The sequence below is a fragment of the Oncorhynchus tshawytscha genome, linkage group LG13 (genome assembly GCF_018296145.1).
Source record: "Oncorhynchus tshawytscha isolate Ot180627B linkage group LG13, Otsh_v2.0, whole genome shotgun sequence".
NCBI classification, from domain to species: domain Eukaryota; kingdom Metazoa; phylum Chordata; class Actinopteri; order Salmoniformes; family Salmonidae; genus Oncorhynchus; species Oncorhynchus tshawytscha.
In genome coordinates this window covers 28,576,187-28,593,805 of record NC_056441.1, presented here as the reverse complement: position 1 = coordinate 28,593,805, position 17,619 = coordinate 28,576,187, and the positions used below count along the sequence as shown (strand labels likewise).

General features: G+C 43.1%; 1 protein-coding gene across 1 annotated transcript in view; it reads right to left on the bottom strand.

The window, feature by feature from the left end:
- LOC112265901 (potassium channel subfamily K member 9-like) overlaps window positions 1-17,222 on the bottom strand; it is a 38,317-nt gene extending 21,095 nt beyond the window's left edge. The window contains exon 1 of the mRNA XM_024443431.2: window positions 16,342-17,222. Within this exon, the coding sequence (XP_024299199.2) occupies window positions 16,342-16,942 (601 nt within the window). The 5' untranslated portion in view covers window positions 16,943-17,222. The remainder of the gene's footprint in view (window positions 1-16,341) is intronic.
- Between the last annotated feature and the right edge of the window lie 397 nt (window positions 17,223-17,619).

The window sequence follows — 17,619 nt, the reverse complement described above, 5'->3', positions numbered from 1 at the left end:
CAGTGAATCAGGCTGTGGTGAACTGCACCTCATTGACAGTGCTTAACCCCTGCAGCGACTGTACACAGAACATGATTGGTGCTCAGACTTCAATAGGTCCAGTAGTTGTTGTTATGGTAGAAAGGCGTGGGCAGTGTTTGTATTGGAGAATCTAACTAGTCGTGACACACAACAGCAGCACATCGCTTCAAAGAGCTTATTCCTGGCTCCCATAAAAGCTATTGTTCTGAGAGCAATAAGAATATCAGTGCACCTGTCCTACACTCAGGCGTACGCTCGCTCGCACACACACACACACACACACACACACACACAAACACACACACACACAAACACACACAAGGCAAAGGGAGTTTTTTCATCTCACACCGTTACCAGATCTTCAAAGATGTCGATCTTTATACACCGTTTTCACATTTAGCTGTATTCCAGTAAGACAGAAACAACTTTTTGAAATTTGATTCGGCAGTGCCATTTTGTTGCTATGGATTTCAGTGAATTAAATGTAAAATGTATCTGTTACACTAATACATTTTGTACCCTGCCTTTTGAAGAAGAGAGTGCTTTGTGACTAACGGTCTGTGTCTGTCATGTTTCACCAGTTACCCCATTACTTATGAAACTAATTCAAATGCATGATTTAATCAAAGGACAGAAATCACTACAGAGAAAAGCTCTACAACTGTTTTCCCACCACAGGATCCATATTGGCCCTGGTGGAAGTAGTGCAGTAGCTAGAGAATAGAGTGTCATTTGGGACGAAGCCTGTAATGATATGTTACATCACAGCCTCCGTAGTAACCTGTGCTCGATCCATCACTGTACTGTCTCTGTCTCTATACATAACACTCAGCGAGTCAGACCCCAACATTGAGTTTCTGCAAGACATGGGATTTTTCAAATCCCCGTCTCTTGCACACCACAAGACTGTGTTAGCCTGTAGAACTAAAGCTTATTTTGTTTAGCTAAGGCAAGGCCTTAGGTCTCAGGTAAACTACACTGAACAAAAATATAAACACAAAGTGTTGGTCCCATGTTTCATGAGCTGAAATGAAAGATCCCAGAAATCCATCTGCCTGAGATGTGTGGAATATCAAGAAGCTGATTAAACAGCATGATCATTCCACAGGTGCACTTTGTGCTGGGGACAATAAAAGGCCACTCTAAAATGTGCAGTTTTGTCACACAATGCAAAGCCCCGATGTCTCAAGTTTTGAAGGAGTGTGCAATTGGCATGCTGACTGCAGGAATGTCTACCAGAGCTGTTGCCAGATAATTGAATGTTCATTACTCTACCATAAGTGACCTCCAACGTGGTTTTAGAGAATTTGCCAGCCCGTCCAGCCAGCCAGCCTCACAACCGTAGACCACTTGTATGGTGTTGTGTGGGCGAGCAGTTTGCGGATGTCAATGTTGTGAACAGAGTGCCCCATGGTGGTGGTTAGGTTATGGTAAGGGCAAGCATGAGCTATGCACAACGAAAACAATGGTATTTTATCAATGGCAATTTAAATGTGATGAGATCCATTGTCGTGCCATTCATCCGTCGCCGTCACCACATGTTTCAGCATGATAATACACGGCACCCATGTTGTAAAGATTTGTACACCCATCCTGGAAGCTGAAAATGTCCCAGTTCTTCCATGGCCTGCATACTCACCAGACATGTACCCCATTGAGCATGTTAAGGATGCTCTGGATCGAGATGTACGACAGTGTGTTCCAGTTCCCACCAATATCCAGCAAATTCTCACAGCCATTGAAGAGGAGTGGGACAACATTACAAAGGCCACAATCAACAGCCTGATCAACTCTATGTGAAGGAGATGTGTAGCACTGCATGAGGCAAATGGTGGTCATACCAGATTCTGACTGGTTTTCTGATCAACGCCACTACCTATTTTTTATGTACAGTATCTGTGACCAACAGAAGCATATCTCTATTCCCAGTCATGTGAAATCCATAGATTGGGGCCTATTGGATATATTTAAATTGACTGATTTCCTTATACGAAATATAACTCAGTAAAATCTTCAAAATAGTTTTCATGTTGTGTTTATATTTTTGTTCAGTATAGTTACGTGAGTGTGGTTCACCATCTGAACCACATCCATTAACAAAGCCCCCTTTGTCTTTCTTTACACACTGATGCACAGTGATGCACTGAGTCAAGAAACGTCTCCACTTTCCGAGCAATTAGTCAGAGAAATGAGAGGAACCAACCCCCGGGCCAATCTGGACACAGTGGAAACGTGAGTTAGAACTGCAAACAGAACAGAATTACCACGACGACATGTCATGCAGTGTCTCCACGGCAACAGCCACATCGCTACAGCTGTTCTCGCATGTGCTCATCTCCCCTCCTAAATCAGGACGATCACACGCTACTTATAGATTACAAGCAGTTGGAAGCGTTGGTGGCCATGGTGATGATGATGATGATGAGGATTTTATTTGAAAATCAACTATAGTCAAATTCAGGAAATAATTCTACAGTTGTGCTTTCTTTTTAAACACAACAAGCACAGCCAAAATGTTTACTGGAGTCTGTAGTTGTCCTCTCTTGAATGACTTCGTTACAAAATCGTTACAACAGTTCTGTGTCCAGACTTGTGGATATCTTTCTTTGTTCACATATGCTGTGCACGCACACACAGTTACAAAAACACCAACAAATCTAGTTATCAACTCATTATAATTAAGTACCTGATTCCACAGCCTTTTTTTTTGTTTACTCAACTCTAACGGTCAAAGTGATACCTGAACGTAACATTTTTAGTTGGTTCCAACTTGAGAAAACATAGGAAACAATTCTGTCCACTTAAAATCATGTATTTTCTCTTACTGTCTTAGTGTATGTTCATTCAACCCCAAATGTTTATTTTTTGTTTACTTAACTTTAAAAAAGGCTGTGTACTGTATCTAGTTACACAAACAGATTGTAACGTACAATGTTTTCAATTGACATATTTGACACACATTGTGCATGTTCATTTATACAGTAATTATTATTCAACATGTCCTCACCTGGGATTTAAACTCACAATCTCTTGTTTCATGACATTCGTAACTTCCTGCTACAACACCATGTCTGTATCAATTATCAGTTCATCTGACTATTCTCTCATCATTGATTTGATTTACTTATTTAATCAATTTGAGGTTTTTCTGTATAGTTGTCTAGTGTTGGTGGGGCATATTTCTTTGTTTTAATGTTACTCCTTAATCATTATGATGAATAAAATCGTTTTTCTTGAGTGTACTTTTAACATAGCAGAGGTTTACTTTGAAGTGCAAAGTGTAGCAATACCATTGAAATCAGTTATTGACACAGACATAGTTGTGTAGCAGGAAGATTGAAATGCTGTGAACCAAGAGGTTGTGAGTTCAAATCCCAGGAGACGACATGTTGAATACTAATTCATGTATAAATGAACGTGAACATTGTAATCATGTCTGTTGAATACGTTGTATGTTAAAAGCACTGTGTTTGAAACTAGATCCACAGCCTCCTTTTTGGTAAAACGCCAAAATAATCATTTATATTTGAATTGAGCAAACAATTTTTCTAAAGTTGACTTAATTTTTGTCTACGTTTCCTCATGTTGGAGCTGAGTTTGGGCCAACTAAAAATGTTACGTTCAGGTAACACTTTGACCCGAAAAGTTGAGTAAACAAAAAAAAGGCTGTGGAATCAGGTACTTAATAATATTTAGTTTAAACAATTTTTTTACAGTGCACACACACACACAAACACACACACACACACACACACACACACACAGGCACCCTGAGAGGTTCCAAAAGTGAATTCTGCCCTTCTGATTTCTGTCTTTCCAGCTAGCACTAACAACTACATCCAATATTATCAGCCTATGGATACAGCATCATCAGCCTTGAGTACATAACGTGTACCGTTTGTAACATGTACCCCATAACGTGTACCCCTCACATGGCAAGCCGTTAGTGTCAAGTCAAGTGACTCATCCTCCTGCGGAATGTTTTGATGCTGTGGCCTTTATCCATATAAACTCTTTAGTCAAATGTATATGGAATGTGTCTCTTACAGTGTAATTATAATGTAATAACTACAATATAATTTTCATATCTATCCAGCTCATGTAGATAGGCTATTGCAAGATTGATTCATTGGATAATATTTTAAACATGTTCGTATTATTCAAACATAACTGGCTCCTAACCCCTTCTCCATCTGTTGAAACCAGAAACGCATGAGCCATGGGCTGAGTATGAGCCAGGTCAGGTAAACTCATTATAAGGCAAGCCATCAATACACTCTACAGCCATGCATAGCCATGGGCTGACCCACTTATAAAACACTGTGTACAATACTATATCTATAGGTTATACATGCACTCTCCATGTAGTGGCCCTGGTCCTTTATCATATTCCATTTTTTTCAAAAAAAGGAAATTGTGTTTATACTGTTAACCTCTCTGTTATCATGAGAGGCATCGTGCTCGTCTTATCATTCACTTCCCTATGGGATGTCTCGGTCTGCACTGAGACACTGGATACAGCCCATGAGGGGGTCCAATCAGGTCGACGGATGGATCGAATAAAAAATATATACAGTATATCAATATACTTTAAATGACTAAAACCAAAATGGAAACTGTGTAGAAATGATAATGGACCTACATTTATACACTTCATAAAAACCATGGACAGAGGACTATCCTAAGATTCATGTCTGTGGCTCCTTTTGCTCCTTTACCTCACTCACTGTCTGTCTGTCTGTCTGTCTGTCTGTCTGTCTGTCTGTCTGTCTGTCTGTCTGTCTGTCTGTCTGTCTGTCTGTCTGTCTGTCTGTCTGTCTGTCTGTCTGTCTGTCTGTCTGTCTGTCTGTCTGTCTGTCTGTCTGTCTGTCTGTCTGTCTGTCTGTCTGTCTGTCTGTCTGTCTGTCTGTCTGTCTGTCTGTCTGTCTGTCTGTCTGTCTGTCTGTCTGTCTGTCTGTCTGTCTGTCTGTCTGTGTGTGTGTGTGTGAGTGAGTACGTGCTTGTATGTGTTTGTAGGCTATGTTACCTTCATTTTCCACGCCTCCACATTTGGAATGCAGCCCAGGAATATTTTCTATTTCTCCTGGATTGTACAACAACATACTTTGTGAAAGGCTCATGGGTTATGACATAATCTGTAATGAATCAGCAAGCTGCTTTCTCTAGCCTCTGTACAGCAGGCTGTGTTGCGTGTCTCTGAACAGGTTTCACTGGACCTGGAAGGTGATGTAACAGATGGCTAGAATGTTTTTATGGAAAATCAAATAGTTAGTCAAAACTGCTACGTTGTGGCTTACATCCATATAAACTCTTTCTTCGTGGAACGTATCTCGTACAGTATAATTACAGTGTAATAACACTTGTATATCATTTGAGTTCCATACCTATCTAGCTAAAACCACGTGTTTAAGATCTGAACACATAACTAAACAATCTTCTGTAACACTTTTTAAACGCGCCAATGTGTTTAGAGTTTCAATGAAAACGTGTCACAATGTTTAGATTGTAAAGACCAGAACATGTTTATACGCTGTAACACTTTTTAAACACATTTATTCAACGCTAAAAACTGGGGGTGTTGTTTTCACAGGGTGTAAAGTTGTTTCCATATTTCCAAGCGTGCCTTTCAAGTGAATGTGAGCGAGACCCACCCACGACCGTGTCTGTTAGTGAAATAGATTGCTGTGTTCAATAAGTGATATCCCTGAAGCCTTCACAAAGTGACTGCCTAAGTGAACGTGTTTCAATTCAAAGTAAACCCTTTATAATAAAACCTTTATAACCACATACTGTATTATATGTTTCACAAGGCCTTTAGTTACGGCCTAGTTATCCTCAACATTGTGGTCTGAAAATCCGGGCTCATGGGCCACATCAGACGTGCCAGTCACAATAGGTTGGTTTGTGAAGTGATTTGAGGGAGGACACCCAACGATTAGAATATTTGATCAACCACAAGCTGCACTGAGTGACTGCTATGGTGAAGGACTAAACAAACAAGGCTACCTCAACCAACTAAACTGGAACAACCATCTCTGTAACAGGTGCAATAAATCCAACCCCTTACAGATTGGATTAGTTTAGAACAATATAAGTTTTTGTTTCTGTGTAGTTTAAGATCAATGAATCAGTGTGCATGAGGAAACGGATATTAAAAGAAACTTTTTCTAAAAGTCTACGTGCGAAAAATCATGCTGGGAAATATGATGAGGCCTTTCACTCTGAGAGAGTTAACGGAATGTAAGTCAACATAGCCGAGTAACAACAACACCAGGATTTCTTGAATCAAATGTCCTGTTCAGTTGTGCTGAAAGGTAGGTAAGGGGACAGACATTCCTAACACTCATCTGAATTAAAGGCAGGGAAAGTCACATCGATTTCTAATGACTACATGTATTCCACGATGGGAAAGTAAACACTAGTGTATAGAATCTGAACACTAAGGAGATGTAGGTGTTCTTCTGGTTGGAAACTGACTGGAAAAAGCTGACTGTCATGTTTAGTCTTGCATTCTAAACGCCTGTGTTTAAGATGAGAATACTTACTGGCAAATCTAAATAGCTAATGGTTCAGTTTTAAACACTGACATTTAGGTTCTAAACGTGTCCCATGTTTCACATGTTCACATCACTAAGGAATTATCATGGTCCACACACACCAACGCAGTCGTGAAGAGGGCACGATAACGCCTCTTCCCCCTCAGGAGGCTGAAAAGATTTGGCAGCTGCATTGAGAGCACTGGCTGCATCACCGCTTGGGATGGCAACTGCTTGGCATCCGACCTGCAAGGTGTCACAGAGGTTTGTGCGTACGGCCCAGTACATCACTAGGGCCGAGCTCCCTGCCATCCAGGACCTCTATACCAGGCACCTCAATTACCTCGTACCCCTGCACATCGACTCGGTACTGGTACCCCATGTTATCGTTACTCATTGTGTATTTACAATGCATTCGGAAAGAATTCAGACCCCTTCCCTTTTGCATATTTTGTTACATTACAGCCTTATTCTAAAATTGATCAAAAAATGTTCCCCAGCAATCTACACACATTAACCCATAATGATTAAGGGAAAACAGGTTTTTAAAATTAAACACATTTCTTAAAAATAAAAAATGAAAATATCTTATTTACAGAAGTACTCAGACTCTTTGCTATGAGACTTGAAATAAATCTCAGGTGCATCCTGTTTCCATTGATCATCCTTGATGTTTCTATAACTTGACTGGAGTCCACCTGTGGTAAATTCAATGGATTGAACATGATTTAGAAAGGCACACTATATAAGGTCCCACAGATGACAGTGCATGTCAGAGCAAAAACAAAGCTATGAGGTCCAAGGAATTGTCCGTAGAGCTCCAAGACAGGAGGATTGTGTTGAGGCAAAAAATCTCTGCAGCACTGAAGGTCCCCAAGAACACAGTGGCCATCATTCTTCAATGGAAGAAGTTTGGAAGCCCCAAGACTCTTCCTATAGTTGGCCGCCCGGCCAAACTAATCAATCGGGGGATACGGGCCTTGGTCAGGGATGTGACCAAGAACCCGATGGTCACTCCGACAGAGCTCCAGAGTTCCTCTGTGGAGAAGGATAACCATCTATGCAGCACTCCACCAATCAGACCTTTATGACAGAGTGGCTAGGCGGAATCCACTCCTCAGTAAAAGGCACATGACGGGCCTCCCAAGTGGCGCAGCAGACTAAGGCACAGCATCGCAGTGCTAGGGGCATTACTACAGACCAGGGTTCATTCCCGGGCTGTGCCACAAGTCCAATAGGACAGCGCACAATTCGCTCAGCGTCGTCTGGCTTAGGGTAGGGTTTGGCTGGAGGGGCTTAACTTTGCTCATCGCGCCCTAGCAACTCCTTCTGGCGGGCCAGGTGCCTGCAGGCTGACCCCAGTCGGCAGTTGAACGGTGTTTCCTCCGACACATAGGTGCGGCTGGCTTCCAGGTTAAGGAGCACGTTCAGGTGGGTCATGTTTTGGAGGACACATGACTCCACCTTCGCCTCTCCCGAGCCCATTGGGGAGTTGCAGCAATGAGACAAGATCGAAATTAAATGAATAAGGCACACGGCACACTTGGAGTTTGCCAAAAGGCACCTAAAGCGCTCTCAGATCATGAGAAACAAGATTCTCTGGTCTGATGTAACCAAGATTGAACTCTTTGGCCTGAATGCCAAGCGTCACATCTGGAGGAAACCTGGCACCATCCCTACGGTGAAGCATGGTGGTGGCAGCATCATGCTGTGGGGATGTTTTTCAGCGGCAGGGACTGGGAGACTAGTCGGGATCGAGGGAAAGATTAACAGAGCAAAGTACAGAGTGATCCTTGATGAAGATCCTTGATGAAGTTCAGAGAGCCTGCTCCAGAGAGCTCAGGACCTCAGACTGAGGTGAAGGTTCACCGTCCAACAGGACAGCGACCCTAAGCACACAGCCAAGACAACGAAGGAGTGGCTTCGGGACAAGTCTCTGAATGTCCTTGAGTGCCATCAAACACATGTAAATAAGATAACATTCCACCTATTCCACTCCAGCCATTACCAGGAGCCCGTCCTCACCAATTAAGGTGCCACCAATTTCCTGTGGCTGACATTCAACAACGAAAATATGGCCAAACTCTAAAGGGATCGTTTCACATTCAAATAGATCTAACCAGCTCATTCTACATGTAGATACAACCCTAAAGCCCATTCATTTGAATGTTCTTTAGCTGCTGTAACTTTTAAAATACAATGGAAGGGTACTACCTGAATCTACACTCTCCAGTAGCCAGTTGATACGTTTTGCCAGGCTTATCTGAAGACGTGCTTAGTGCATTAGTTTATTTTGCACCGTTAAGTGCCCGTGTTGAATAATATAATACGTAGATGGTGTCCATAACGTAGATGGTGTCCCCACGCACCTCTATGATTCAGAGGGGTTGGGTTACATGCAGAAGACACATTTCGGTTGAATGCATTCCGTTGCTCAACTGACTAGGTATCCCTTTTCCCTAACGTAGGCTTAAATCCCACCTGCTCTGATCTTTGATACAGGTTAATCAAATATTGTTTGGGGGGAAACGAATTATTGATATTGATTTCTGTCTGATGAAAACCTCTTCTCTCCAAAACACAAACTTTTCAGGAATTTGAAAAAAATGACCATATTTTCCCATTAACGAAAATACAATTATGAAACTTCAGACGCAATTTAGAAAATATTTTCTTGGTCCTAGAATCATTAAATGATCAGTAAACATTGAGGGGAGTTACTGCTTTAAATAAATGTAAACAAATAAAATAAATGAAAATAGGCTAAAATGTAGGCCTACTCTCAGTGTAGAAACAATGCTATCTAATCTACTGCCTGTCTTTTCTTGGCCCTCTACAAAGACCATTATGAGTTTGTCTTGTTTTATAGAAATGCTGATTCACCTTAAAATCCATTGTTTTGGGGATGAGAGATGCTTAAAGAGATGTCCATATTGTGAAAAAAAGATCAAAGGAGGCTAAACCTTTCACTTTAAGGTTGGCAATACCACTTCAATCAATTAACTAGCATGTTCATTATAGGCCCTAAGGTAAATATAGGCCATGCAAATCTGTACATAAAAGGCACCAGACTACTCTGAATATGTTTTGTTTTATTTATTTATTTCACCTTTATTTAACCAGGTAGGCTAGATGAGAACAAGTTCTCATTTACAACTGCGACCTGGCCAAGATAAAGCAAAGCCATACGTCACAAACAACAACACAGAGTTACACATGGAATAAACAAACATACAGTCAAAAATACAATATATTTATATATATTGTACACAGTGTGTGCAATTTAGGTAGGATAAGGGAGGTAAGGCGATAAATAGGCCATAGTGGCAAAATAATTACAATATGGCAATTAAACACTGGAGTGATAGATGTGCAGGAGATGAATGTGCAAGTAGAGATATTGGGGTGCAAAGGAGCAAATTAAAAAATCAAAATTGACAATATGGGGATGAGGTAGTTGGATAGGCTATTTACAGATGGGCTATGTACAGGTGCAGTGATCTGTGAACTGTTCTGACAGCTGGTGCTTAAAGTTAGTGAGGGAGATATAAGTCTCCAGCTTCAGTGATTTTTGCAGTTCGTACCAGTCATTGGCAGCAGAGAACTGGAAGGAAAGGCGGCCAAAGGGGTAATTGGCTTTGGGGGTGACCAGTGAAATATACCTGCTGGAGCGCGTGCCACGGGTGGGTGCTGCTATGGTGACCAGTGAGCTGAGATAAGGTGGGAATTTACCTAGCAAAGACTTATAGATGACCTGGAGCCAGTGGGTTTGGCGGCGAACATGAAGCGAGGGCCAGCCAACGAGAGCATATAGGTCGCAGTGATGGGTAGTAAATGGGGCTTTGGTGGCAAAACAGATGGCACTGTGATAGACTGCATCCAATTTGCTGAGTGTTGGAGGCAGCTTTCCAATCTTTGGGGATCTCAGACAATACAAAAGAGAGGTTGAACAGGCTAGTAATAGGGGTTGCAACAATTTCGGAAGATCATTTTTAGAAAGAGAGGGTCCAGATTGTCGAGCCCGGGTGATTTGTAGGGGTCCAGTTTTACAGCTCTTTCAGAACATCAGCTATCTGGATTTGGGTGAAGAAGAAATGGGGGCCTGGGCAAGTTACTGTGGGGGGTACAGTGTCCCAGAACCTTTTGGAGTTTGTGCTGCAGGATGCAAATTTCTGTTTGAAAAAGCTAGCCTTTGCTTTCCTAACTGCCTGTGTATATTGGTTCCTAACTTCCCTGAAAAGTTGCATATCGCAGGGGCTATGCGATGCTAGTGCATTACGCCACAGGATGATTTTGTGTTGGTTAAGGGCAGTCAAGTCTGGAGTGAACCATGGCCTATATCTGTTCCTGGTTCTACATTTTTTGAATGGGGCATGCTAATTTAAGATGGTGAGGAAAGCACTTTTAAAGAATAACCAGGCATCCTCTACTGACGGGATGAGGTCAATATCCTTCCAGGTCGATTAGAAAGGCCTGCTCGCTATGTGCTAAATTTGTAGGCCTTACTGTATATATATATATTTTTTTTTTATTTCACCTTTATTTAACCAGGTAGGCTAGTTGAGAACAAGTTCTCATTTGCAAACGACCTGGCCAAGATAAAACATAGCAATTCGGCACATACAACAACACAGAGTTACACATGGAATAAACAAAACATACAGTCAATAATACAGTAGAACAAAAGGAAACAAACAATCTATATACAGTGAGTGCAAATGAGGTAAGTTAAGGGAGTTAAGGCAATAAATAGGAAGTAATTACAATATAGCAATTAAACACTGGAACGGTAGATGTGCAGAAGATGAATGTACAAGTAGAGATACTGGGGTGCAAAGGAGCAAGATAAATAAATAAATACAGTATGGGGATGAGGTAGTTCGATGGGCTGTTAACTGATGGGCTATGTACAGGTGCAGTGATCTGTGAGGTGCTCTGACAGCTGGTGCCTTAAAGCTAGTGAGGAAGATATGAGTCTCCAGCATCAGAGATTTTTGCAGTTCGTTCCCGTCATTGGCGGCAGAGAACTGGAAGGAAAGACAACCAAAGGAGGAATTGGCTTTGCGGGTGACCAGTGAGATATACCTGCTGGAGCGCGCGCTACGAGTGGGTGCTGCTATGGTGACCAGTGAGCTGAGATAAGGCGGGGCTTCACCTAGCAGATACTTGTAGATAACCTGTAGCCAGTGGGTTTGGCGACGAGTATGAAGCGAGGGCCAACCAACGAGAGTGTATAGGTCCCAATGGTGGGTAGTGTACGGGGCTTTGGTGACAAAATGGATGTCACTGTAATAGACTGCATCCAGTTTGTTGAGTAGAGTGTTGGAAGCTATTTTATAGATGACATCTCCGAAGACAAGGATCGGTAGGATGGTCAGTTTTACGAGGGTATGTTTGGCAGCATGATTGAAGGATGCTTTGTTGCGAAATAGGAAGCCGATTCTAGATTTAATATTGGATTGGAGATGCTTAATGTGAGTCTGGAAGTAGGGTTTACAGTCTAACCAGACACCTAGGTATTTGTAGTTGTCCACGTATTCTAAGTCAGAGTCGTCCAGAGTAGTGATGCTGGACGGGCGAGCAGGTGCGGGCAGTGATCGGTTGAAGAGCATGCATTTAGTGTTACTTGCGTTTAAGAGCAGTTGAAGGCCACGAAAGGGGAGTTGTATGGCATTGAAGCTCATCTGGATGTTAGTTAACACAGTGTCTAAAGAAGGGCCAGATGTATACAGAATGGTGTCGTCTGCGTAGAAGTGGATCAGAGAATCACCAGCAGCAAGAGCGACATCATTGATGTATACAGAGAAGAGAGTCGGCCCGATAATTGAACCCTGTGGCACCCCCATAGAGACTGCCAGAGGTCCGGACAACAGGCCCTCCGATTTGACACACTGAACTCTATCAGAGAAGTAGTTGGTAAACCAGGCGAGGCAGTCATTTGAGAAACCAAGGCTGTCGAGTCTGCCAATAAGAATGTGGTGATTGACAGAGTCGAAAGCCTTGGCCAGGTCGATGAATACAGCTGCACAGTAATGTCTCTTGTCGATGCCGGTTATGATGGCGTTTAGGACCTTGAGCATGACCAGCTCGGAAACCAGATTGCATAGCGGAGAAGGTACGGTGGGATTCGAAATGGTCGGTAATCTGTTTGTTAACTTGGCTTTCGAAGACTTTAGAAAGACAGGGTAGGATAGATATACAGTATATCACAAAAGTGAGTACACCCCTCACATTTTTGTAAATATTTGAGTATATATTTTCATGTGACAACACTGAAGAAATGACACTTTGCTACAATGTAAGTGTACAGCTTGTATAACAGTGTAAATTTGCTGTCCCCTCAAAATAACTCAACACACAGCCATTAATGTCTAAACCGCTGGCAACAAAAGTGAGTACACCCCTAAGTGAAAATGTCCAAATTGGGCCCAATTAGCCATTTTCCCTCCCCGGTGGCATGTGACTCGTTAGTGTTACAAGGTCTCAGGTGTGAATGGGGAGCAGGTGTGTTCAATTTAGTGTCATCGCTCTCACACTCCCTCATACTGACTGGTCACTGGAAGTTCAACATGGCACCTCATGGCAAAGAACTCTCTGAGGATCTGAAAAAAAGAATTGTTGCTCTACATAATGATGGCCTGGGCCATAAGAAGATTGTCAAGACCCTGAAACTGAGCTGCAGCACGGTGACCAAGACCATACAGCGGTTTAACTGGACAGGTTCCACTCAGAACAGGCCTCGCCATGGTCGACCAAAGAAGTTGAGTGCACATGCTCAGTGTCATATCTAGAGGTTGTCTTCGGGAAATAGACGTGTGAGTGCTGCCAGCATTGCTGCAGAGGTTGAAGGGGTGGGGGGTCAGCCTGTCAGTGCTCAGACCATACGCCGTACACTGCATCAAATTGGTCAGCATGGCTGTCATCCCAGAAGGAAGCCTCTTCTAAAGATGATGCACAAGAAAGCTTGCAAGCAGTTTGCTGAAGACAAGCAGACTAAGGACATGGATTACTGGAACCATGTCCTGTGGTCTGATGAGACCAAGATAAACTTATTTGGTTCAGATGGTGTCAAGCGTGTGTGGTGGCAACCAGGTGAGGAGTACAAAGACAAGTGTGTCTTGCCTACAGTCAAGCATGGTGGTGGGAGTGTCATGGTCTGGGGCTGCATAAGTGCTGCCGGCACTGGGGAGCTACAGTTCATTGAGGGAACCATGAATGCCAACATGTACTGTGACATACTGAAGCAGAGCAGTATTCCAACATGATAATTGCCCCAAGCACACCTCCAAGACGACTACTGCCTTGCTAAAGAAGCTGAGGGTAAAGGTGATGGACTGGCCAAGCATGTCTCCAGACCTAATCACTATTGAGCATCTGTGGGGCATCCTCAAACGGAAGGTGGAGGAGTGCAAGGTCTCTAACATCCACCAGCTCTGTGATGTCGTCATGGAGGTGTGGAAGAGGACTCCAGTGGCAACCTGTGAAGCTCTGGTGAACTCCATGCCCAAGAGGGTTAAGGCAGTGCTGGAAAATGATGGTGGCCACACAATATATTGACACTTTGGGTCAGCTTAGATTGTAGGATTGTAGCATATGGGTCCAGTGAGTGGTTGGGCTGACTGGGGGCACGGAGATTCAGACAGTTAGCAGACCGATGCTAACAAGCTAATAGTTAGTAGGCCGGGGCTAAACAAGCTAGCAGTTAGCAGACCGGGTTGGCAAGCAAGCAGTTAGCAGGGGCTAGCAGTTAGCAGCCCGGGGCAGGCAAGTTGGCAGTTAGTAGACCGGGCCTGGCAAGCTAGCAGTTAGCAGGGGCTAGCAGTTAGCAGACCGGGCACGCAAGCTAGCAGTTAGTAGACCGTGGCTAGCAAGTTATGCTTTGGGGTAAGTCGCGATCCTGATGAAAATGTTCAGAGTTTGAGGTAGGAATCCGGGGATATGGAGAGAAATAGGTCCGTTATGCTCTGGTTTGAGACACGTTGTTCGAACTGGCGAGAGCTTTCCGAGCTAAATGTTAGCTGATGACCGCTAGCAATGGTTTGCTAACTGATAGCTGGTAGGTAGCCTAGCTGGCTAGCTTCAGTTGAGGGATTCCAGATCCGAAGTAAATAGGAATACTTTTGAAAAAAAGCAGATCCACGCCACATTGGGTTATGCGGGTTGCAGGAGAGTATTTAGAAGTTGAGGTTTAGGAAAATATTTTTAAAAGATATGCGAAGAAAAATATATATATACAAGGGACAGGACAAAGACGTCTGACTGCTATATCCTAGAGCATATACATCTGTTATCTTCTATTAAATTGGATATTGTGAAATCAGGCTAAAATCCATTGGAGGAAAAGGAAGGACCTGATCATTTGGCTGAGAAAAGGTTATCTGCGTTTTATTCAGGCAGCTCGTGCATGGCCAGCTGCAGATCCTCCCTCATGACGTGGCTGTAGGCAGCGCAGCCTTCAGGAGATCCAGGATGTGTCCTTTCAGCAGCTCAGCTCATGTTGAAGATGCAGCAACAGCTGACAGAATGAACTTCCGATAAAGTTACGTTAATAATACACAATAATGCGATTGTTGTGGATAGTCTGGTTAATATAAGAGTTCGTTTAATACGTTTACATGCTATGCAAGAAGAACGACTTTCCCTAATAATGTGTTTACATGGACACATCTGAAATCAGGCTGATGGGGAATGCAGTAAATCACCAATCAAAATAAACATTCTACCACAGTGACCATTATTTTTGTGAAGACTATTTGATTCTGAGTTCGGACATGTAAAGTTTGTATGTGAAAATGATTCACTTGCACATGCGTGGAAAGATTGCTCAGAAAAGCAGGTATGTTATCGGTGTATGCTTACACCGGTTAGTAAGATAAGCAGAGTAAGGTGTCAACATGACTAGTGCCATACTCCGCCTTCTGCCATAATCAGTTTAATATCGATTTGTTTTAGTGTGAATGTAAACGTATTGCTGCCTCCACAGTTTTTTGTGTTAACGCTTAATCAATCACAACATTTTGTAACCTATCACTTGCATGATCTGTCATTAAATCATGACGGAAATGTAAAGGACTCAAACCTGTTTTCTACAGGGGTAATGCAGATGCAGCAACAGTCGTGCAGTTGAAATTATTATACATGTAGGCCTGTCATTTTGGTTTCCAAAAATGTGTTCTAACCTATATCGGTGGCGTGGTAGGCTGATGGTGCAATGAGGGAATGATTGCATACAGTAACCTATAGGTCTATTTTTTTGTGTAGGCTACTTATCTTTTCTGATACATTGATTAGCTGCTGAAATGTATAACGGAAATGGTCCGTTTATCTATGCAGACGCATTATTTTGATGCTACTAATGGTAGTAAATATGTTTTTATTATCTATAAAGTTGATGTGCAGAAACATTGTCATTTTACTGGTATTGCATCATCATTCTGTTTCGCCTGTTAACGTACCAGAGTTATTTAGCTAAAACGACATTTGACCTACATTTCTAAAACAATTTATGTTGGTAGTGGCTATAGACTACATGTTGCTGGACTAAGTTTAGTGAAACACTTGTCTGCACAATGCTGTGTTGACTTTAATTAATTGTGCTATGTAGTGGTTATAAGTTATGTAACTATTTAAAATGGAGCCTTTTCACCACCCAACAACCACGACCCTGGCTGTGATTAGCCTATCGACTGTATATCACCGCATAACTGGCATTATCTTGACACAGGGGTTGTGCGTAATGCTGTTACGCAATTAAACCTCCATGGAGTGTAGACTGCAGACTCACCTATGGTGGTGATGACTGTGATGGCAAAGTAAAAAGATCCAGCAAATTTCCACTGAACCCCAGCCCTGTGGGGCTCGGCCTCCATAATGATGGTCTCCAGTTTGCGGTAGTCGTCCTCGCTAATGTTATATTTCCCTTGGAGACGCTTCTCCTCTGCCTCCAGCTGTTCTTTCTCCCGCATCTCGAAATCTGACTCCAGGGCATCGAACACCGCGGCCCCGACCAGCAGGTACGTGAACGTGCAGATGATCAGGGACAAGGTCCGCACGTTCTGCCGCTTCATGACCACCAGGATCCGGCGAGTGAGGGGCTCATGTCCCCTCGTATCCCCCGGGAAGGCTGCGCAGCAATCGGGAAAGCGTTGGCAGCGGCTGGAAGAGGAGGGACAGACTGGCGCGTGTTGGTGACGGTGGGTGCGCTGGACGGAGGAGCAGTAGTGGAGATTGCTAAGAGTGTGATCCCTGTAACAGGTCCCCAGATCCTGCTCCGGGTTCGCAGAAAGACACAGGAGACTGCTCGATCTCCGGGACCACGAGCCCTGCAGCCTAGAAACTCTGCGCAAAACCTGCCCAAACCAAGTCCTCCCGGCGCGTAGTGCCATCAACAAGCAGTTGCTAGATTCCTCTGTTGTCTTCTTATCGAAGTCAACGTTTTTATAACGAATTCAATTAAACACATATGGCAAATGAATGTTCGGTTATTTTCGTTGTGAATCTGTAAATGTTTGATGCAGTATTTTCAGGTTGTGTATCATGCATTCCTGGAAGATTTAAAGAGAAGTGAACCGATCCACGAGAGGTTAGATGAGGGTGAAGCATCTTTTCGCATCTGCTCCCAGTAAGTTTCAATAAGCAGCAACCAGTTCATTTCGGCGCCTCATCCTCAAGTGGCAGGCTATTTTTAACAACGAACCATCCCCCCCCATTCGCACATAATTGATTGACTGTGTGGAATCCAGAAATACAGCTCAGAAAAGAAGATATCGCCCGAAGTTATTTCCATTTGATTCACAATGTGCTGTGTTGAGTCGTCGACCAGACAGAGGGATAAATGAGGAGAGCGACACAACTGAGGATCCGGGAGGAAAAAAGGCTACTCACTCAATTGATTCGCGCTGTGGGGATCTGAACCCAGGCAATGATCAACACATTTTACCAAACAGAGATGTAACACTGGGCACAGCATAATTCGTGTCCATTGCGCATTTATATACCTCCTTTCGATTCCTTTCGTTATATCGGATCATATTGCCATGCTTTATTGTAAAGATACAACTAT